Genomic DNA, 23317 nt, shown 5'->3' with positions numbered 1-23317 from the left:
AGACCAAAACCAGAAGAGTGGAAAATTCTGGGGTTAGACCTCACTGAACTCACTAATACCGGGTCCAGATGTAACACCAGGCATGTCTGTCTTATCCTAGCCATCTAATCATGCCTTTTCCACTTCAGTTTTCCAAGGTGTGAGCCACAGAGAACCGCCTCATGCTCCTCAGAAGTCAGGCATACACAAGGTGTTTGTAGGCTCAGGACCTAGCATTTCAGCTGCCCCATATCTCACATGCATTCTGTTTAAGTTTTCGTGGTTGGATATGATTCTGTCTGGCTCATGTTTAGATTTACTAGCTCTACACATCACTGCTGTCAAATCTTCTTTTCTCTGGAGAACCTTCAGATTTTAATTTCCCTAGAAATTTCTTTGTTATTTAGTATTTAGCTTGTCTTGGGTTCAGCAGTAGCAGTCATTTTTCTCCTTCTTAGTAGCTGGTGCACTGCTGTGTTTTCCACTTTCAGCTGGGAACAGCGCTGATAACACCGATGTTTCTGGTTGTTGCTAAGTGATGTTTACTCTGAACAAGGACTTTCTTGGTCTCATGCTCTGCCAGGGAGGAAGGGAAGATAGGAGGAAACAGAGACAGGACACCAGACCCAAACTAACCAAAGGGGTATTCCATACCACAGCACATCGTGCCCAGTATGTAAACTGGGGGGGAGTTAACTCTGAAGGGCTAGATCCCTGCTCAGGTTGGGCTGGGTAGCAGTCAGCATGTGATGGGTGGTTGTATTCTCTTCCCTTGTTATTTCCCTTATCATTATTATTATTGGTGGTAGCAGCAGTGGTTTGTGTTATACCTTAGTCACTGGACTGCTCTTATCTCAACCTATGGGAGCAACATTCTTTTGATTGTCCTCCCCATCCCTCCAGGATCAGAGGGAGAAAGAAGGAGGGGAGTGAGCAAGCAGCTCCATGGTTCTGTGTTGCCTGCTGGGTTCAAACCAGTGCTAATGATAATGGGTTTAAATCAGTGCTAATGATAATGCCATATTGAATATATTATGTGACAGATACATTACTAAGGGCTCATAATTGGACTGGCCCAAACCCAAAGTTTTTAAAATACTTTGTGATAAGAAGCAGCAGCTCCAAATGGTGCCACTTGCTGTCTCAAAGCCCCTTCCTCAAACAGATGCAGGCCATAGCATTCCCTGGAAAGATATTCTGTTAGTTCTGTAGTTATTTTTCCAGGTGAGTTCAGAGAGAGGACAGATGGAAAAGGAGACAAGAAAGGCGGGTGTAGATGAACCTGAGATAAAAGGGATGTTATAAAAAGATGGGGCAAGAAGGAAAGAGTGCTAGAGAAAGCAGCCAGCACCGGATGAAAAACGCCCACTTGGGCTTCCAGAAAACTCAGAGGAACATCCCAGCTTTAATGCTTATGGTAGGTGTCTCTTCCATACAATTCCTCCAAAGGCCATATGCCAGGGAGACATAGCATCACCAAAGCCTGAACACACTTGGCACTATTCCGTGTCCAGGGGTCTCTCATCAATAAAGCATTCACCATTCCAGCTGCTTTCTCAGTTTCTCCTGCTATGATCTTTTTCGGTGCTAGTTTATAAGCAGATCTCTGTGGGAGCATTTTCACAGACGACTGCAGTTGAAGTTCCCATCCTCTCTCTGCATGAAAGGATGAAACATGCTGTTCTAACAAGCATCTGGTAATCTTTCACGCCTTCCAACAGCTTGCAATACTTTATTACTCTATCCCATCATTAGAGGTAGGTGCTATCATGATGGATAACATTATATATTCATATAGGATCATGCATTCACACAACTGTAAAAGACAGGGCTCACAGAGCACTGCAGCACAAAACTACCCACTCAAACATGATGGGCTGGTTTCTCTCAAGATCAAGCACAGAGCTTCTTGATGCTAATGAGACTGAATATGGGTCCCATCATACTGGCATTCTCTGTTTTAATGCTAGTTCTAGGGAAAAGTCCTCGCATTTCTTTGATTCCCACCTCTACTGCCCTTTGATGGCTGCAGAACACCAGACAGGACTTCTATAGGAATGTTTCTATCGTGGAAGCTAATGTATTACAAATTATTTTCTTGATCAAATAATTTTGACTGCTTTATTACCTTTTTATGTATCATATTTCTAAAAGCATTTATTCTAAATCTGATATCTTCTTTTCATTATATTATGGAAAGAATGATTATTTCTGATTAGTCTCTAAGTTGCCACTCAGAAACCTTAGACAACCACTAAGGTTGATGTGCTCCAAATATCACTTATAAAACAAAAAGGGGCGGAGAAGTAGCACAGACAGGTCTTTTACATTTCCTCTGTCAGTTCTGTACTAGATATTTATATGAAGATCCAGCAGCACATCATTATGGAAATCTCATTTTAAAAGTTAAGAAAGAGCAATAAAGACTTTAAAATGCTTTTTTATGAGAATGGAGGCATAAGTCTCAGTATCTGCAAGATGGCTCAAACATTTCAGAGAGGCCTAATATAATCATACATATATTCTTTTATATTTAGAATAGTAGAACATCAACATAGGGATAAAATTGTAGAAAAGCAAAATGTCTTTGAGTATCAGATACAATCAAAAAAACCCAAAACCAACAGTGTTTTGGGTAAATGAGGCCTTCCTCAGCTATGCCCAAAAAGCTTATCTGTTCTTCCAGCTATTTCAGTGGCTCTCGTAATAGCTAGTTCCTTTCCCTACAAATCATACCCTTTCACAGAGAAAAAAAGTCACCCATTATTGAATTATAGTAATTTTTTTGCATCATAATTTGCTGTGGTTTTATCAATATATAGCAAGACTCTCAGAAAAGAACAAATCCCTACAAAATGCATTTTTACAAACTTTTAAGAGATTGCCAAGAAATAGTGATCTAGTACCCTCCTACAGTCTACTTGTCATAAACCCACTCCTGTATGAACTTCCTTCACTAGAGTAGACAGATTTCTTTAAATTTTACGGAGAATTTAAAATTCAGTTTTAAATTATTTTTAAAAAATTACCAATTTCTTATGTCTCCTTCTTTGTTACTGGTCACCAAGGATGCTTAACTCCCTAAATCATTCTAGTGTGCAGGATTGAATACTATCCATACCTACCATGTAGGCTCATCCAGCCCACTACAGCTGGTGGCAGTTGCTAAGGCTAGTTACTTCAATGGGTGGCAGAACATGGCATAACGTAACACACCTCACCTGCAGTGTATGCATAAACTATACTCCTGCCTTCTCTATGTATCACTACTTCAAGGAAACAAAAGCTGAATTTAGGATCATAGAATCACAGACTGGTTTGGGTTGGAAAGGACCTTAAGACCAACCAGTTCAGACCCCTTGCCATGGGCAGGGATGCCTCACACCAGACCATGTCGCCCAAGGCTCTGTGCAACCTGGCCTTGAACACCGTCAGGGATGCGGCAGCCACAGCTTCTCTGAACAACCTGTGCCACTGCCTCAGCACCCTCACAGTAAAGAACTTCTTCCTTATCTCCAACCTGAATCTCCCCTGTTTAAGTTTGAACCCATCACCCCTTGTCCTATCACTGCAGTACCTGATGAAAAGTCCCTCCCCAGCATCCCTGTAGGATCCTTTGTAGGCACGGAGGTCTCCATGCAGCCTTCTCTTAAGCTATCATTTCTGTTATAAGTTCTAATACATCAAGCTCCAAGACTGGATACCTGTCATCTACAGTTTCTGCAACTCCATTCTTCAAAATGAAGAATGACCCTCGATCTCTGCAACATACGCGTGTTCCTTCATACCAAAAAGAATCTACTGCACAGTCCCAGATAAACTGATGCTGCACACCTGAACACGCAGTTCTGGTTTCTCACCCCACCAGTAAAGCATTCTGTGCAAACATTTGTGTCTCCTGTAAATAAGTCAATGAAAACAAAACGAAGGAAATAGAATCAAAGAATAGTTTGGCATCTTACCCTGCATGCTAACCCAAAGTCAACTGGTTTGTGGAAGGATACAGTTTTCTTTTTTCATTTTTATGCCAAATCTACCAAAACCACTCTATTGGTAATAGTGCCTCTTCAGAGGCATCTGTGAATCTATATATTTAGCAGACATCTAGCAATGAAATCTTTCATTCTTGCATTTCAGCATCTTCACTCTTATCTAACACTATTTGGGGATTAGTAGCAATTTCTCAGTTACAACATGTGTGCATTTCTGAAGGCACTGACTCATTTCTTCTAATCATTGCTGCAAAATCACACTGTTTACCATTCCTTTTACCCAATCATAAGGAAAGCACAGCTTGAAGATGACAAGGTGAAAAACAGAGCAAAGAGTACAGAATAATGACTTCTCCGAGTCTTCACTGACCTGTAGTGGAGAAAAGGGACTATCAGTTTAGTTGAACAACCAAATCCATATTTCATATTTGTCTGGAAACCTGAAAATCCTACGCAATTTAACAGCAATGACTAATTAGCAGTCAAAAGTTCAGACAAGAGCATGCAATGCTTCAAAGAACAGATTTAAAAGCTATTTATTTGGTTCAAAACCACATTAATAAGAATCCATCATAAGCTGTGACAGATTTATGGACGTAGGCTGAGAAAGTTGGGGCTGTTCAGCCTGGAGAAGAGAAGGCTGCATGGAGACCTCATAGCAGCCTTCCAGTACCTGAAGGGGGCCTATAGGGATGCTGGGGAGGGACTCTTCGTCAGGGACTGTAGTGACAGGACAAGGGGTAACGGGTTAAAACTAAACAGGGGAAGTTAAGATTGGATATAAGGAGGAAATTCTTTACTGTGAGGGTGGTGAGGCACTGGAATGGGTTGCCCAGGGAGGCTGTGAGTGCCCCATCCCTGGCAGTGTTCAAGGCCAGGTTGGATGAAGCCTTGGGTGAGATGGTTTAGTGTGAGGTGTCCCTGCCCATGGCAGGGCGGTTGGAACTGGATGATCTTGAGGTCCTTTCCAACCCTAACTGTTCTGTGATTCTATTCTATGATTCTATGTCTCTTCACACAGATGACCTACGAACCAGCTCACAACAGAGTAAGTTATTTCAGGTGAATGCAAACTGAAATGACATTTTTTATGTAGCCTAAAATACCAATTCAGGGCTCAAATGAAGCTCAATAAATCCCAAAATGAGACACAAAAATTAGAACTTTCTCAGTCTTGATCTATAATGGGGCACTGAATCAGGTAATAGCTTCTTGTTATGGTAAGCACATTTTCTTTGGCTGGTTCATAACCAGACAGTAGACAGACATATAGCCAGAGAAGTTTTCCTTTCTCAAGCTGTTGAAATACAGCTTTCCAATTACGCTGTCCAAAATGTGGAGCAAAGTTTACAGCCCCTAAAACCTTCTTTCACATCTACCATCCTTTTTAATAGCAGGGAAATAACAGAGCAAGCCAGATAGCAGAAGTTTCTTTGCCTTCACTAAGAGCACTGCCTTGGCCATTGGTGGCCTAACACTTCCTGAATTCTAGCGAATGTATTTCCATGCATCCATTTCTCCAAGCAGCAATTGTGCTTGTTTATCAAGCCTGAATGCTGGTTATCTGTGCTTTTCTGATCAGAGTGAACTGTATCAATCCACGGTGTGATAAGAGCACGAACTGCTATCTCCTTGTCAGTTTGAAGAGGAGAAAGGGTTTAACCCAGCATGAATACTAGCAGATGTCTAAAAGCATTTGGTGCTATCAAATGTGTTTCAGCATATTTGTGTCCAAGGCTAAGACTACATTCAAACTGCCAACATGACTCTAGAGTGGGTGCCAACAATATATAATCAAAGACCTTTTTAAGCCATTAAAATTACTGAAGTTTATTTCTATGTTACCTACGTAAAAGCTGAGAGACTCCAATAGCCTCTGACATTACCTTATTTGACTAAAAAATTATAAAGTATTATTGAAGATCCACCACTACATTGAAAAAAATCTCTGTATTTTTAAGCTACTCTTGTGTTTTGTGTTTTGGGTTTTTTTTAAAGTAGTATTCAAATATCACATAAAATTAGATTATGTAAATTACAAGTAGTACAAATCCTTAATCTAAGGGAACTTTGCAGCAGGAATCTTTATTGCTGATCTAAATTGCAGGATCTTTGTTGCAGAGATATAAATAAGCAATTTTAGCTGTAAGATCTCTCTAACTTGTCATCAGTTAAGCTGAGCAATACAGACACTTGTGATCTTTGCCCGTGTTCTTGCCATTATGACCCAAAATACTTGCTTCAAAGAGTCTGTGATCTAAATAAACACCACGGACAAAACAACACAGCAGCAAAGAGGTCAGAACAGCAGATGGCAAGCACCACGCTGGTTCCACAATAACTTGTTTGCTGTGATGCATCACACAGCAAAAAGCCTCAAAGACCTGTGAACCAAGGTAATCCATCCATCCATGTTTTCCCTGATAACTATTTTGTGCCACACTACCCAAAGATCACCGGTAAACTGAGCAAGTCCATACTAACATGTGATCTAACGATATCTAATGTCAGAATGAAAGTCTGCAAAAATTAGATGTGAATAATCTTCACTGTGGCTAATCCAGGGGGTTGAAAACTAAAATAATCTGAATTTAGACAAGGAGAAACAGCAGCTATAGACAAGAGGAGGGAATTTCCTCCCTATGCAGCCTCTTCAGATGGTGAAAGTTTTCACAGGTTAACAAAATGCTAACATACAATAGAAGTGACCTGATGCTTCAAGTATTTATCCTTACAAATAAGAGAAACTTTCCTGTGCTAAGTTGTACAACTAAGCCCAGTGACAGAAAAGAGTCTGTCAGTCCCACAAGTAGCAAGTGTCATCGATCCATTCTTGGGAAGTATTTAATCCAGATTATGTGTCTCGAGAAAGAAAATGAGATGGAAGGTCTATATAGCAAAAGGTGATGGCAGCAAGGAAGCAATTATTCAGAAGTCAGAGTTGAAGCCTGGCTATCAGAAACAAGAAAGGACCTAAGAGTAACACACCAAATTCTTGCATTTGGTTACAACTTCAGACGTCCTCATGATGTTCTGGCAGATAAGAAACACCACCACCATTTTCAAATCACTTCATCCTTAAGCAGTTCTGGTTTTAGCTATATCCGGTTACTGGATACTACAACTTAAATACACATTTTATAGAAAGAGTAACAAGTTCTGTGGAATGAAAAAATGTAGTTACATTCAAAGCATGATAAAACCACCTTCACCTTGATGTATTTAGCATCTGAATTCTCAAGATCGGAATTCTTCCTACTCAGACTGCTTCATACTTTCCACTTATTTATCTAAATATTTAACACTCCCATACCCACAGTATATGGTCATACTGAATTACTGATTTCAGATTGATAACTGGATTTGAATAAGGATCCCTGCAGGTAAAGGATCTCTTTGCAATTAGGGAGACTACCTGAGACCATGCCTACCACTAAATTCCTGTCCAACAAGCAAGGCTTGAATTTGCATCATTGCTATGAAACATCCACAGCAAAGATGTCTGAAGGAAGTCACATCTTCTCTTTAATTATACTCTGTTTCCTCTAGGCTCTGGTTACTGGTCCAGCAAAACACATCAGGATCCCACACGAGTGCAGAAAACAGAGAAAAGCACATCTCTAATGAAGCCACAACAATAAAATTCCCTGCAGTTTTTTCCCCACAGAGCCAAAAAGCAAAAAAACCTTACCTGCTAACCCTGTAACATCAAGTATTTCTAATTGCTTCTCTTAAAAAAAAAAAAAAAAAACCAAAACATGTAGAATAGGATGACTTTCAGAAAGTATATTAACTACAAGGAAAGAAACGTTATTCTTCCTGACCCTGCTGTGCAAGTCCAGACTAAACTCTTAATCATTAGTACTCAATATAAGACCACCTCAAGAAAAAGAGTAACTCATGCTTTACAGGCTGATGTACTATTGCACGTATTTGTTTGCTCTTAGCTAGTATGCACCAGACACAGTCCTTTCTCTAGCTTGCACCCCATTTTTTTCACATCTAGAAAAGCATCTAACAAATCACTGGTGAAATCCAAAATGACCAGGACAGGGTAGATAATGCATATCCGCGGCTTTTCTGCACTGTCACCTAAAATTGGCATCCTGCAAGTCCTTTTTACCACCTATCTTAGTATTAACCTGGAAGTACAGGTGTCTTTTGCAAAGATCTGCTCCTCCCAAATGAAAAACTGAGGTAATCAGAACATAACTTTCCTACTCAAACAATTACACTTGCATTAGCAGTTCAAATTGGGTTTTAGTGCGTTTCACCCTCTTTATGTTAAGCATTGCATGTACAGATTATATGCACATTACTGTAGAAATAACCTTGTACTCCTGAAAAATACAGGTTTCTAACCCACACTGAGATATGAACTAGAATTTTGCTTGCAAGCCAAACTGATGCAGCTCTTGTAAAAAAGATGACCCCAGAGGATGAGATTTTCCAAAAGCACCAGAGGATTCAATACAGAAAAAACACTCACTGAAAAAAAGCTAATGGATTTTGTTAATTTTCTCTTTGCCTGTATTTCTATCTAGCTTCCCTTTTAGTTTTGCAGTGTTTTAATGAAACCAAGCTGCTGGCACTAATGAGAAATATAGAAAATAGAGAGCGCATAAAAAAGAAACACTTTTATAAAGTGCTAATGGATATTCTCATGTGCTGGAGTGATGTTTTTTTACTCCACAATGCTGGTGACACAACACATCGGATTTTATACTACTAGCTGTTCAGTTCAGGAAACCTTTAAAGCTTTTGTAGGTTATCAATATAACTTCCTTTCTATAGTCTTTGTAAAAAAATAGGAAGCAAAAAGTCTGTCCTAACCAACTGAGCTTTTTTCTTTAGCAGACCTCCAGTACGACACTGGAACATCAAGGTACAGCTGTGCCCCATGAGCACTAGCCCCTGCCCTGCTCCAACCAGCCAGAGTGCCAAGAGGCATTGCTGGGACTTGTGAGAAGATTTACAGTTGATGTGTACATCAAGCAGAAACTCAATATAATACAAGCAATCTTCAGATCTAAGTTTCCAGGAAGAAAAACAGCCTCATCATACATTTAGGTCAACATGATAGGCAAAGAGAGCAGGACTTACATTAGGCAGGTTCTTACTTGGTATATAACAAGATGCTATTCAGCCAGATCTGCAAAACTGCTCAACAAGAGATCAAGTCTTCAGAATCCAGAGCTTGTGCTAAAGGCACCTAAGAAGAGCCTTAAATTCTATAGTGATCAGAAGCCAGGAACTCCAGCTAAGATAGAGGTTAAAACCTCCCACATTAGTCTTTAAATTGCTAGCCAAAACAGTCCCCCAGTCCTAAATATCTGGTATTGCTGTCATTGATTACAGCTGCAATTCCCCTGTTAAAAGCTGGTCCTGCTTAGAAGCTCAACTAAACAGTAAGTGCAAACAGCTGTGAGTAAAGCAGCACATAGAGGTAAACAGCTTAATGTGGGGAAAGTATCAACAGGTCATCCTGACTGGATATATACACTACATACAGGTGGTTTTATTTTGACCTCTAAACCCTACACAGTTAGTGACTCCAGTTTTGTTACTTCGTGTTTGATAGAAACAAAACACAAAGCATTCATTTTTTCCTGTTTACCAGAATCCCATGCCTCTGTTTGCCTATACCTCTGTTTGCCTATAGGATTTGAGGTTCCCATGGTTAGTTGCAGCACTCCTCTCCTGGTGCAATTACAGAAATAAACAAAAAGGGAAGCAGGAAATCATTTGCATTCTGCAAACAGTACAACCATATTCAGCAATTCTTCCTGGCAGCCTTTATTGATAACAACAAGCTTTTGTAACCTGGGAGTTAAAATAGACATGATTGAGAGGCTCAGAAACCCTACCCTGATCAGCTGGTGATGAGACATCTGAATACAGAAACCAAAATCTAGTTCCATTAGCACACTAGCATTAACAGGGGAAGCTGTGAACGTTTCCGGGCTCATTTGCAGTGTAAATTTGGGACGTGTCGCAAGTGATGAATTGGCATTTTCATTCCATAGCAAGACCTCAGCAGAACTGCACTAAGCATAGTGTGTTTAGGAAATTACAGAAGGTACAAAAGAGTGGTGGAAAGCTACATACCCGGCAGTTTGTTTTAACACAAATTCTACTGGTTTGGAGGAAAGGGAGATTAAAACGTCAGATTGTGCAAGCACATCAAACTGCAAAAATGATACGTCTTCCTCCGTACTTCGCAAGACCCAACAATAGACACCCCACCAAATACTAACCCATCACTGATGCTTAGCAAGAAGCTTATTAATAAAATTTAAAAGGTTTTTTTGACAAAACCAGGTTTTAACGGAATCACATCAATGTTGAAAGGTGGTCAGAAAAACATTTCAGCATACAAACAGTTGGAAACCCAGTGTTACAAGAAAAGTGAGTAGTTGGCAGTGCTCTGAAGCCAGATTAAAAGACTAAAAGTGTGTAAAAAAAAAGATAATTCAAAAAAAAATATGAAAAGTGATATGAGGTGCCACTAATGCCACACTTTCCCAAGAGACAGAATCCCTTTATACCAGTATACCCATTGCCAAGTCTCTTGTCCAGAATTCAGAGCTGACCAGGGCAACAAAATCTCTCTTGTACATTCACACTATTAAGAGGCTACATCACCCCAAACTTTTCTAATCTAACTAGTAATTTAAAGTAACAGCATCACCAGAAGTATTGGATTCTTTCAGTTATGAACATGGCCCACAGAACATACAAGTGCTTGTAATTTACCATATATATGCACGCTGGATACTTGTGTATCAAAATGGGGCTGGTATAAAAACCAGTATAATGGTATACTTAAATGACACAAATTTATGTGTCATCCTATAAATTTGCATTTCTTCAATTTCAGAGCCGCCCTTGTTAAGTATGCAGGAAGAAAAGTGGTGTTCTCCTTCTCCTAACCTCAGTCATTTTGGTCAGTGAGACTAGATTCCTATTCTCTGATTCGCTCATTCAATTAAATTCAATTTTTCTGATATACAAGCCCTTAATGTCTCTAACTGAGCTCTTCACCTAATAGACTTTCATTTCAGATCTTCACCATGGTCATTCCTCCACCACTGGTCCAGGTTTTTAGATCCTGGCAGTCTTATCCTATTACTTCTGAACCTTGTGCAGTCCAAGTGCTGTTTCTTCAGCATTGGAGTCAGTGAAGCCTGCTTTCTTGCTGCCTGAACAAATGCAGGAGAAAATGACGGGCATAGTGGTAGTACACTCTCCCCTCACTATTCCTGGGAGAAACAGTTACAGCCAAAATCTTGTTTAGTAGCTACTGACCTGGGAGAGGGTATGCTCAGTACAGATGAACGATTTGGAGAATTTCATTACAAAAGTCCTAACAGGTCTCTCCATAGCATGGCTGAACTGCTACTTGTCAACAGCCAGTAACTGGCTCTAATTCAGACAGTTCTTCACAGGAGCAACAAAAGAGAAGCAAAGGAGATAAATCAGAATGGGACAAACAGAGACCAAAAAGCTGTTGTAGCTCTAACATCTATTAAGAACAGCAGCATGGGAATGGGAAGGTAAGGGCAATGCCTAACCTAGAGGAAAGACTGAATTCTGAAGAGACATCAGGGGGATTGGTCTTTAAACAAAGGAGTTCTTTCTGTTGACATTTTATCAGATGAGATATACATGTTTAACATACTTTGAGAGTCAATAGGAAGTCACGATAAGGAAGTAAGAGGTTTTGGTGGAGTCCTCTGCAGAGTAAGAGATTGAAGGAGCATTTCCACCTCATTCCCCAGTGACCTCTTTAGCATGTCTATCACTATCACATCTTCACAGACCATAAAACTTAGCCACTGTTTTCTGCATTGCTCTGCAGCTGGTTTTATCAACTGGCTACACTCAGCTTTGCCTCACACACACTCTTGCTAGGAACTATATGAAATCTGGACACATGCACCCAGACTCTTAGTGGAGGATAAGATCCATGAGCTTCCCTTAATGAAACTGTACCTGCTGCTTTGAAAAGGGAACCAAAGAAGACTTCAAACTGAGGAGCTTTGAAAGAAACAGGTCCATCAGAAGCCATAGACTCTAATGTCTACCATATAGTCTAGCTCATTTAAAAGTCATAGTCCCAAAAGCAGATTTGAATAATGATATGATGGAGAAAATCCAAAATCAGAATGTTTTTCAGGCAAATGTATTTTATGTTTTTTACTTTTAGGAGTTTTTTACCAACCCCCTTCTCAATCACCTTAGCATTTGCACTTCACTTTTTTTACTTGCTTCTTCTCTCTTCCCTTTCAAATACACAAAAAAGAAATCCCAGGATTTGCATTCTGATAAGCAAATTGGAGCAATCTTTTCCAGTAAAATTTTTATGCTCATCCTCAGGAGCTCTGCTTCAACGGCACAAACAGGCAGAAAGAAAACCATTCTAACATAAGGATGCTTCTTCCTTTTCTGAACTGAAGGAATGAAGTTTTCAACATCATTTGCAATTTTTTTATCTTTATCATTAAATGACATAATAGGTAACACAATATTTGTCTTCTTATAACATCAAACATATCTGGTGCATTTTAGTTATCAACACATTACTCTGCTACTTTGTATTTCAAAAATGCAGTGAAATGGTGCCAGAAGGGACAGATTTAGCAGCAGGACTTTATTGTTGTTTCAAGTCAACAAGCAATGGAATAAGACTTTTTTGAACACCCTGCCTTCACAAGAAAATCTTGTGTCCAGGCAGTGGGGGAATACCGAAGAACTATTCCTCACAGTGAAATTGCACTTGAAGCTACATAACTAACTGCAACTCTAAATACGACAAATTAAGGTCAGATTTCTAGGCAAAAATATGAATCTTTTTTTCAGAATCTTGGCCGCTTGTTATTCACAACCATTCCTACAACATAAAGATTTGCAATCGATTTCATTCAGTTTCTATAAAAAATATCCACATTCCTTTGCACTCTTGGCTTTTGGACCCAAGCAACATAACCATATCACCTCAGCTAGGTGCATGAAGCTAAAGCAAAGACTTCAGTCATTAGTGAATTTCTCAAGAGGTTGTTTCCAGTGCATATGAAAAGCTTGGGTTCAAAAACCAAGAGCTGGTGAAAAATAGTGGAAAAGGACAACAAGAAATGATTTGTTCTTCCTTTTTTTCATTTGTAGATGCAGTTACTATCAACTAGTGGATTTGGACATTAATACGGCTCTAAATTATCCTTGCGTGCTAAGGTATTAATGGAGCTCTATGAGCTCAGCCCTGTGTAGACACAGCTCTGGCAAACCACAGGCACCAGCGAGGCTGCTGGCACTCCTGACATGATCACAGCTGCTATCCATGATACTCCATCTTCCAGGAGTCTGAATAAGTACCCTTTCCACTACATGTCTACTTGCAGTGCTTGAAAAACTCATTATAGACTGGCTGGAATTACAGCAGAAATAATGCAGCTATTTTTGATGAAGATCCATAGGAGTCTGGTAGAGGTTTTTATGATATGGTTTCTGGTATTACAGTTGACACTACATTTTTTATGTGCTGAGACAGAAGCCCTTTGGGAAAACAACTGCTAAGGTTAAGGCCTTGGCATGCCTACTTTGTTTTAATTTCTCTAGATGCAGGTCTCAAGCTTGCAGTAAGAGAGGTGTCCTTTCCTACCTGCTGCCAGGTTAAGATTTTCTCAGGCCCTAACAGAAGTGCCCAGGCTGGGCCTGTATGCCCATTTTTGAGTGAAGCTACCTATTGAAGAATATGATCTAGAGGGTAAAAAAATATGTGCAGTGCCAACAATAAGCTCTCAAAAAAAGCTGACATAAAGATTATTTTCCCATCCTCCTCAGCACTATCTCCAGCTTTGTGATGGAGCTACCATTATTTTCTTTCTTTTCTTCTCAACCCTCTTTTTCCTTTTCTTTGGACATGAGGTTTTAGAACAGGACTGACTAGATAATGACTTTTTCAGGTAGACAGAAGGACTCTTTTGTGCTTTGCAGCATGCACAGTATCCCAGGGAACAATGCAACAGTATTATTCATAGCCAATTTCAGCATTCCTATTTCCCTCCATTACCCTTTTGCCTTTTAGGGACTGTCAGAAACCATTCCACAGGCACAGAGTAATCACGTAGTTTCATGTTTCTTTGTTGAGAGAAGGCATATTTGTTATAGAAACATCCACAAGTGAGAACACCTTACTAAGCAAGCCTAAGCCATAATCAGTGAGGGCCCTTCCCGAAACAAGTTTCATGCTGTTGCACAGTAGTAGATGTAGGGATAAAGCCAACCTACTCAGACATAGGGAAAAAAGCTGCAAAGGATCTTATGAAATTGTTTGATCCTGTTTGAACCTCTCAACTAAATCCACTTCTTAGGAACGATCTAGGAGTAGTGCAACAGATTATATTCTATTCAAGACGAGGTTATCAATTTTTAATATGCAGTGTAACATTTATCAGATAACATGAAGAGAATAACAAAAACGTGAAATCAGTATCAAGCCATGCTTTCTCTAGTGTAACCTCTAGTTTTGTGAGCTGGCTTTGAAACTCAATAGGTACGCGCGTCACCATCAGAGAGCCTTTCAGCAGCCTACAGGCAACCCAGAAGACCAAGAAACTACAGCTAGGTCTGGACTGCTGCCAACAGCCACCAAAATACAGTCAATATTTTTCACTTCAGTGTTCATCACTACTGTGATACAATAACATTAAACGTAAACCAATAACTTATTGCTTAGGCAAAGCCTAAAGGCTTTATTTATTATCTCCTCTTCCCAGGAACCAAATATTTGGGGGATGTAAATGTAACTGTCAATAAAGAAAGGCTTTATTTTCATTAACGAAGGGTTTGGGAAACACTATCCATTAAAACAACTGTTGGCTCCCCTTTGAATTTCTCAGATTCTAGGATATCACCAGAGAGAGTGTGGGCTAAACAATAAGGTAAAATTATAGTAATAAGAGGTTTGAGAAGCTACAAAATCTGCTGCAACACTGGAAAGCTATCATTTTCTCTAAATGGTAGTGATCCTTTTTCCTTCTATCCAAATATTTCTTAAGCTATGCAGTCTAAAGGATGTAATATTTATACATTTTATTCAATTTTATAAGATCACTTTCATTGTCATTATTATTAAAGTATTAATGTAAAGTTGTTGTATGAATTTATATATGCCTTTGTCCATAAAGAATACCTGTAGCGTTTGGCTGCAAGCTATGGCAGCTCTCTGGAGTCGCTCATAAACTGCATTTTTAGTCTCTTGAGAAGTTAAAATATCAAGTTATATCATAAAATCATGCCCCTTTATCGGAAGGATTGCCTTCTTTTTCAATAGGTTATTATGTATGAAAAGATACTTTTCTGAACACAAAATCACTTGATGGCACATAATCATAGAATCATAGAACAGTTAGGGTTAGAAAGGACCTCAAGATCATCTAGTTCCAACCCCCCTGCCATGGACAGGGACACCTGCCATGGACAGTGACACCATTTATAATAATATAAAGAATATAAAGAATAGGGCAAAGGACACCCAATTGTTTCGCTTGTCACCATTTTCCTGGGAAAGTCACAACTCCAAGGGCTTTTCATGACAGTTCCATCTGCTTTCACACCACAAGCCCTGTGAGCCAGCGGGGAGGTGGTTTACAGCTGTAAGACAACACCAACCGCACTACAGCTTTCTCCTCAGGTCCTGAGAACCAAAGCTCAAACCTGCAACTAACTGGGAGCTTCCTGTCAAAAAGGGTCTCTGATGAAATCCACAGTTACTCCAAAGCCAATGTTTTTTATGGAAGACTCTCCCCACACACGTTTTCTCAGGTTTCTATCACAAATCCTGAAATAAATATGTACAGTTGCCTAATGTCACCTGATTCTGACTGCTCTGGTTTACAGAAATGACCTGAAATATTCATGTTCCAATGTATTTCCTATTGGGTTGTCTTGCCTCTTGGGGACAGTGGGTCAGAGGCCTGGATGCCTCTGCAAATCCCCCTCTCTCTAAGCAGGACTCATGTATGTTTTGCTGGACTCAGGTCAATAAACTAAATCAGGAAACATTTGGATTTAGAAAAGCCCTAGTTCTACTTGGAAATAAGATGATGAAACAAAATGTTCCACTGCTTTCAAATAATTTTTCAATCACTTTAATTCCTAGAACACTTTTGATGCATTAACTTTTATTCTTAGTGTGAACTGAAGCAAATACTACACACTTTCTACAGGACCATGGATACTTACAACATAAAGCTTCATGCTGCCAGAAGAGGATAAGTTAAGACTAACCATAAAGATATCTTTTCAAGGTTCTTGCTTTTTTTGCTATAATCTGTTAAACTTACACATTTCAGCACTTGGGGGTTTTACTGCCTTGAGCACCTACTACTATAAAATCAGTTACTAACCTCAAGGAAGTAAGAGTTTCTCTCTGTTTTCAGTAAATCTGTGTTTCAGTTGCTCTAGATATGGAAAAACATTACACATAGATCGTACTTATACATACATATAGACACGTATCTACTCAAACACAAGACATATAGACACACTTCTGCATAAAGAAAGAACAAAGATATATACCACACTTAGAAAGCATCCTCTTCCATCACAATATGCATATAAATATAGAGGCAATTCCTGTAGGAATGCTACAATTCCTTATATATTACTCTCATAATGGAGGTTTTAAATTGTTCTCATTTGTTTTCTCCTTCAAATTTCCATCCACCTTTGTGGATGCCCCTTCTGTGATCTGTGAGCACATCTTTGAATGGCGCATCACGTGCACTATATTATAGTCAAAGAAAGATCAAACACTGCTCCTATCCATACCTGCTCCGAGGGACAGAGGCTCTTAAATGCAAAAGGGATCTTAAAACTCCCCAGTCTTGCGAGCATAGAGAAATCACCTGACAGCTTTGGACTTCACTGAATGCAACACAAGCCCCAAAGTGAGCCTTAGAATGTAAATTTGCCCATCAATACAATCATAACCAATTAAATTAAACTGAACTGAATCTTTACCATTTCCTCATGTCTTTCAGAATTCAGAGAAAACAACAGTATAGAACAGGCTCATACACAGTTGTCATTCCCTACTGCTCAGTGAAGGTTTAATGCACATGCGCTTTAAAGCATGCCCTATTTAACACTTGTGACTACACAGCTGACCAAATTCCCCCCAGAAAATGTTTCCACAACCACTTTTAGTCACCTTGCAGAAATATACAGCAACATTTTTCTTTTACAGAAAAGCACAATACCCGGGTAGGGCTCCTTACCAACAGCTATCTTCTGCCCCTGCAGCTAGAAAGGTAACTCTCTGCTTTAAACCAGAAGATTTGAAAGATTTACAATTAACAAATATATGCACACACTGGAAAGCAAAAGGGTTTCAGCTCATTTACTGTAAAAAGATAATAAGCTGTGTCCTACCTATGGTGGTAATAACAGTGCCAGCAAAGAAGAAGGAACTTCCCAAGTCCCAGTGACTGATTTGAGTAGATGTGTTTCCTAAAGGTATGATTCCTGCATTTATTGCTGCCACTACTTGCTGCAAGTTGAAAGAGATTTTTGTCAATATTCATGAAACAATGATATCAATATATATTACACAGTAAATTGATTAAATCAATCATTGTATCCAAGCAATAAACCAGAAAAGGATCAGCATTGCTCTGCTCGAGTTTTCTCATTGAGTCAGGCTACAATTTAATCTTCCGCGGACACCCCAAGCACTTCGGCATGCAGCAGAGCTGTTAATTCCAGACCCTGAAGGAGAATGCAATATGCATCACCTTAGGTAGATGGCAAACACAATTAGTTTTACTGTTGCAACCATTTGGTGAAGAAAAATATGTATTATATAAAGATTTACAATGTGAGTTTCCCAAAACATTCATCTATTGAGTTAGGCAAGGAAATACACTCTATAAAACACAGTCATTTTAAAACACCATGAAAAAATGCCCATGCATTGCTTTAGATCAAAAGAACTCGAATTACAACACTTCTGTAGAACAGATAATTCAATAATTAAAGATTAATGATTACAGTTCCAGAAATTTCACTATATTAGTAAAAAATCAGCGTCAAATATCAAACACGCACCTCGAAGTTTATACAACTGTTTAGTTCAGAAATGCTGTTCTTGAAAAACTCAATTCTAGCAGTTACAATGCACAAGCTTGACACTAGTGACATTTTCAGTCTCAAGAAATATGAATAGTTTCCTATTTCAGCAGTGTCACCCATTGTGAATTCTTATCACATGAAGTATTCCTGGTTAGTTTTGTATCTATTGCAGGTAGACACCAGTGTTTGAGTTTAAAAATACTCTTTCTTGATGTGCACTGTTTAACTTGAAATGAAATATTTTAAGGAATATAGGTTATCATTTAATTCTGAAACTCTTATTTCGGAATTATGATCCTTATGATAATATTGATGTCTAACTAAAGAGCAATAGGGCAATGCTACAAAACCAAAATGAATGTTTTAACTGATAGTTTCTGCTTGGGGAGTAGTCCAACACTGCACATAAAGATATTCAGCAAAAGGGCAGCCTAGGATGGTTTTCCGTGTGGGCACTCTGTTGCAGAACAGTGTTGCACAGTAGCGATATTTTTTTCTATCCCAAAATAGACTGATAATTTGCAAATGAAAATGTTTTGATTTCTAAACAGTGCCCATGGAAGTCAGTTGATCTGGACAGAAACGACAAAATGCCCATGCTGGATTAACCAGGTCATCCGTGTTTCATGATGGGATCTCCACTTAAATCCGTGATTTCCTGTTTGCCATTTTCCAAGCTCAGATGCACAAAGTAGCCAGTTTGAAGTCCACAGCTGCATTGCCACAGCCACCTAGGTCATTTTCAACTTCCAGGGCTGTCAGCAGAAAGCCAGCTGGGGCATCTCTACATAGACTTTACACTGTTTTATCTTCTTATGTTTTATCTTCCCGTGTTTTATCTTCCTATACCTTCAACTGTTTCCATCTTAACTTTTTTTTTTAATACCACAAAGGCAGACATCAAAGAGGTGGAATTTTCAACCCCACTGAGGAAGGAGAAAGGATGCAGACAGGGAAGGGGAAAAGAGTTTCATTTTCCTTTGGGTTGTAAGAATAAAATGTCTTTCGTGTTTGTACATCGCACACAACCTGGCAACGATAAATACGGAAGCTCTCAGATTGACAGGTATTTACCTTAGCCTAGGATGGGGCACATCAGACCAAGCAGCATATGAAAGCCATCCCTTGTATTGTTTGTATAATTTACACAATTCAGATACTCCTTTGACTTTTAAACCCTAGTTTAAAGCTGCAGTATAAAGCCTACTGACTTCATTTTGAATGCTGTTTTATTTCAGTGAACTAAGAACTTTCGTCACAAGTCCTTGTACCTGCAAATGGTCCTCTCCAGTGAGGATGTCATATGGTGAAGCACTGGATTGATATAATTTTATGAGACTATTCATGTTTATTACAGTTTATTGTAGTAGACAAGTGCAGTACCTAGAGCAACGTATGTGTTTAGGCAGCTTAGAAAGACCAAGATTTATACAGATCCAGATGTAAAATGTTTTCAGAGCTTTATATCATCGCTACACATTTTGGAAGCCATACTACCTCAGCATCTTTTATTTGAAAGAGGTGCCAAGCTGGACTGCTCAAAGATCCATCACAGCTCTGCATTTCCTAACTGCAGTGCACTGTACCTACAGATTTCCAGGGAAAATAAAAAGATACAACTTAATCCCCAACTGCTCTGCTGGGTCAGACTGAACAAAACACAACAGATGGCTATAAAAGACAATTAGCTGCTGTTGTCATGTCTCTGATTTTAGCCAAATGCTAATTAGGAAAAGAATCAGGCAAGTAGTCAAGGGATGTTTTCTCTTCATACATCCTAACTTCTGACTAAGCACAGCTTTAGGGACTTTCTGAGTGGGAGGCTGCATCTGCATCATGGTGTTCAGATTGCTTTGGGTGGATCATTTTACCATGAATTTATCTAACTGCTTCTGGAGCTCACTTGTATTTTGGGAGCCAAGTCATTCTGTAGCAGCAGGTTCTGCAATTTACTTGTGGATCATTTAAAAAGCATTTCCCTTTTGAGATTTTTATGTGCTTCAAAGTAATTTTGTGAGTTCTCATGTTATGAGAAACACTTGAATAGCAATTTCTTATTTGTCTCCTTCAAGAAATTAATGATCTTATACACCCATCAGCTGCCTCTTTCTTCTGAATTAAAGACTCTTTCTTATTAGATATTTACCTATTTAAATAGATCTGTTGAATATGTATATAAGTAATTTTTTAGTGCCTGTATTTCTCATTGACTTTCTTTGTATCTTTACTGTTTTACCTTATGAATTGTTTCAAATGTAGTTTTAGTCATAAAGGGCCAGATGATGCCTTCTTCATCAGCAGGTTAGGAAGTTTCCTAATGCACATTATTATGCTGTGTGTTACCATGTTTGGGAAGAGGTATAGCCTTAAGTACCAACAAAGCTGCTGCATTACATTCCTTTAGAGTGTTCTGTACTTACTCCCTTACTAAGAAGGATGACAATTAGGTAAGCTTGCTGGTTTACTGAGATCAATGCTACTATCTCATAAAGTCTTTAAATGTTGCCTACAGGTTTCTTGGAAGAGATAATTGCATATTCAGTTCTTTGGATCACAGCACATCTTTTCTTCTTAGTTTGGTCAGTGCCTATGAGCACATCCTCATCTAAGACTATTCCCTAGCATAATTTTAAAAGAAAATAATATATAACATAACTTCTAAAATATGCACATTTCAGTGCTCCGATTTCAGGGTAGCATCTCCTTTCTGACTACATGCACTGCACAAACTTATCTGGAATATTGGATATTAACATTTCCTTAGCACAGAATAAAACCCCAGGCTCACGCAGCTGGTTTCCACTAACTTAACTAAAAGCCAGGATCTCAGTGTTCAAATAGCACACCAGGCATTGTCAGCGCTGTTAGATTCAGTTTTCTCTGCCACTTTATTCTTAGTCTTCAGGCTTTTTTCTTAACTGATGCCTTTCTACTACAGCAAACACAACCACTTTTTTTGTCACAAGTTTGGATGTCACTCTTTCCTTCCTTCATAACTTCTTTCTGTCACATGAGCCCTTCAGCTTATCCTAACTCGTACAATAGCTATAGTAACTGTGCATTTTGAGCCTTGAAACAATTAGAATCATGAAAGTGCTATACGATGTCTACTTTTATCATATGTTGCATCCTCTAAACACTTTGTGTGATCTCAACATGGGACTTTCTTGACTTTTAAAGAATTGCTTTACAGTATTAACGTTAACTGACCACCTTAATGGTAATATTTCTAGTTTTTCTTATTTTTATTCCATATACAAGCTAAATTCTGACTTAAAAATCACTTCAGCACTACAGAACCAGTCAGCATTAGAATAGGGATGTGGACAGTTTCAATTCTTAAACTACGTAGATTATTCCACTTGCCTTACCACCTTCCAGAGCCTTTGTCTACTAGTTGTTTCATAGAAGATGGCTAGGACTGAACAGAGAAGGGATCATCCAACACATGGCACACAATCAAGGTCTCCATGTGCAATGATTTTAAGCATAATAATATATGGTTACAGTAAAAGTAATGTTTTTCTTCTATAGTTGTCTTTATAATGGTGAAAATTTGGGTTTTTTTTTTATAGTGAAAAGAACTGAGAAAAAATGTTCAAATATTTAAGTATTTTTTGAACTTAATTTCCATTTTTAAAGTTACATGGATTTTTAGGCTAGCTCTGTACTGTAGCTTAGGATAGGCATGACTTCTGTCTGTGTCTGAGTACAAGTCCTAACTTCTACTACATGCAAACTACCTGGCTTTAAACCCATATTCAGGAATTAGCTTTAGTAGAACATCGAAGAGGCAGGGACATTTGAGGCCAGAGTGGACAGGTCAGGCATGGCCTGCCTTGCTTTCAAAACCAGGACCTGAGCTCCAAAAACACATAATTGTGTTTACACTGTAGGGGTTTTTTTTCACTTGAAACCAGAACACTGGGAAAAGGACAATGAAAATAGAAAATCTCATTTTAATGGAATGTCAGGTTTTCATTTCCTATAGAATTTAGAATCCCTTACGGTAAATCACACAGAGAGAATCGTTTGGGTTGGAAGGGACCTTCAAAGGTCATCTAGTCCAACCCCCTTGCAATGATCAGGGATCTTCAAAAAAGATCAGGTGCATTGCACAGTTTTGTGTTATCACATCCCTGCATTCACATAAATGTCTGTCCACTGAGGCCACACCAAGCTACCCTTGCAGATGAAGACACAGAATTTTGTGGCTTTTTTTCTGTTAAAATGAGATATAAAGCAGCCACTCAAATAGCACAGTCATTTTGTGAAAACAGATGACAATCCTCCTCGGTCAGAGATTTCAGCCTCTGGTCCTCTGACCCTGTAAGGAGTCAATGGAGATAACTTGACAAAAGCCAGCCTATTGGCCATAGAGCTACATCCACTAAGCAAGGGTCTGCACAGACACAGGAGAAATATACAGAGAGGTTACAAACTGAGAGGGCTGGCCTCTGGTAGTCAACTGCTGTCTCATACAGAGATCAGGCAGAAACAAGTATATGTCAAAGCAGTCACCCTAATGCTCATCTCCTTGTTCCTATGCTCTGAATATATGCTTTTGTACTGTCTTCCAGTCCCTTGGCTTTTATGAAATGATGTAAAACAACACTTCATTACTCTCAGCTTTTCTATCCAAAGATAAAAATAGAAGCATCTTAAATTACGCTTCTGATAAAAAACAGAGTGTGCAGTCTTTCATTACCCAGCTTGTCAGGAGTTAGCTTGTGCTGCCTTGGAATCATTTAACAAGTGATGTCAAAGAGTCAGATATGCCTCAAAGTTTCTGGAAACTCATTTCTCAGCCTGGATATCTTCCTTCGCTGTCCATTTAACAAGAGAACCCTCTCACTTTCCAGTATAACGATACCTCTCATATGGCCTGGCTACTGCATGAGACCTGTGTTTCATTCCAGCTTTGGCCTACAAAGAATGGAAATCCTAGTTCTTTGTCCAGAGGCAAACTAGGATGCTTTTAACACTTAGCAAACAACTCGACAGCCTGCAAAAGCACATGGTTTCAAGCCTTGCTGTTGAAAGAGCTTGCAGTGATGTTTGCATTATAATTCTGTGACTCTGTGTTTTGATTTCTAGTTTGCATAACATGACTGTAATCTGCACTGGTGGCTAGCACCCAACACGCTGGAGAATTCAAGAACTCTTTTCACCCTATGTTCACAATCCATTTGAACTAAAAATGTGTAGAAACA

General features: G+C 39.0%; 1 protein-coding gene across 11 annotated transcripts in view; it reads right to left on the bottom strand.

Moving 5' to 3' along the window:
* KCNK2 (potassium two pore domain channel subfamily K member 2) overlaps positions 1-23317 on the bottom strand; it is a 128066-nt gene that overhangs the window by 45885 nt on the left and 58864 nt on the right. For all 11 annotated transcript variants that reach the window (XR_010612792.1, XR_010612793.1, XM_065679422.1 and 8 more), the window contains one exon: positions 17406-17523. Coding sequence is in view for 9 of the 11 variants with exons in the window: in XM_065679422.1 (XP_065535494.1) it covers positions 17406-17523 (118 nt within the window). In the remaining 2 variants the exon portion in view is untranslated. The remainder of the gene's footprint in view (positions 1-17405; positions 17524-23317) is intronic.

Source organism: Lathamus discolor, chromosome 5, assembly GCF_037157495.1.
Source record: "Lathamus discolor isolate bLatDis1 chromosome 5, bLatDis1.hap1, whole genome shotgun sequence".
Lineage (NCBI taxonomy): Eukaryota > Metazoa > Chordata > Aves > Psittaciformes > Psittacidae > Lathamus > Lathamus discolor.
This window is presented reverse-complemented; position numbering and strand designations above follow the sequence as displayed.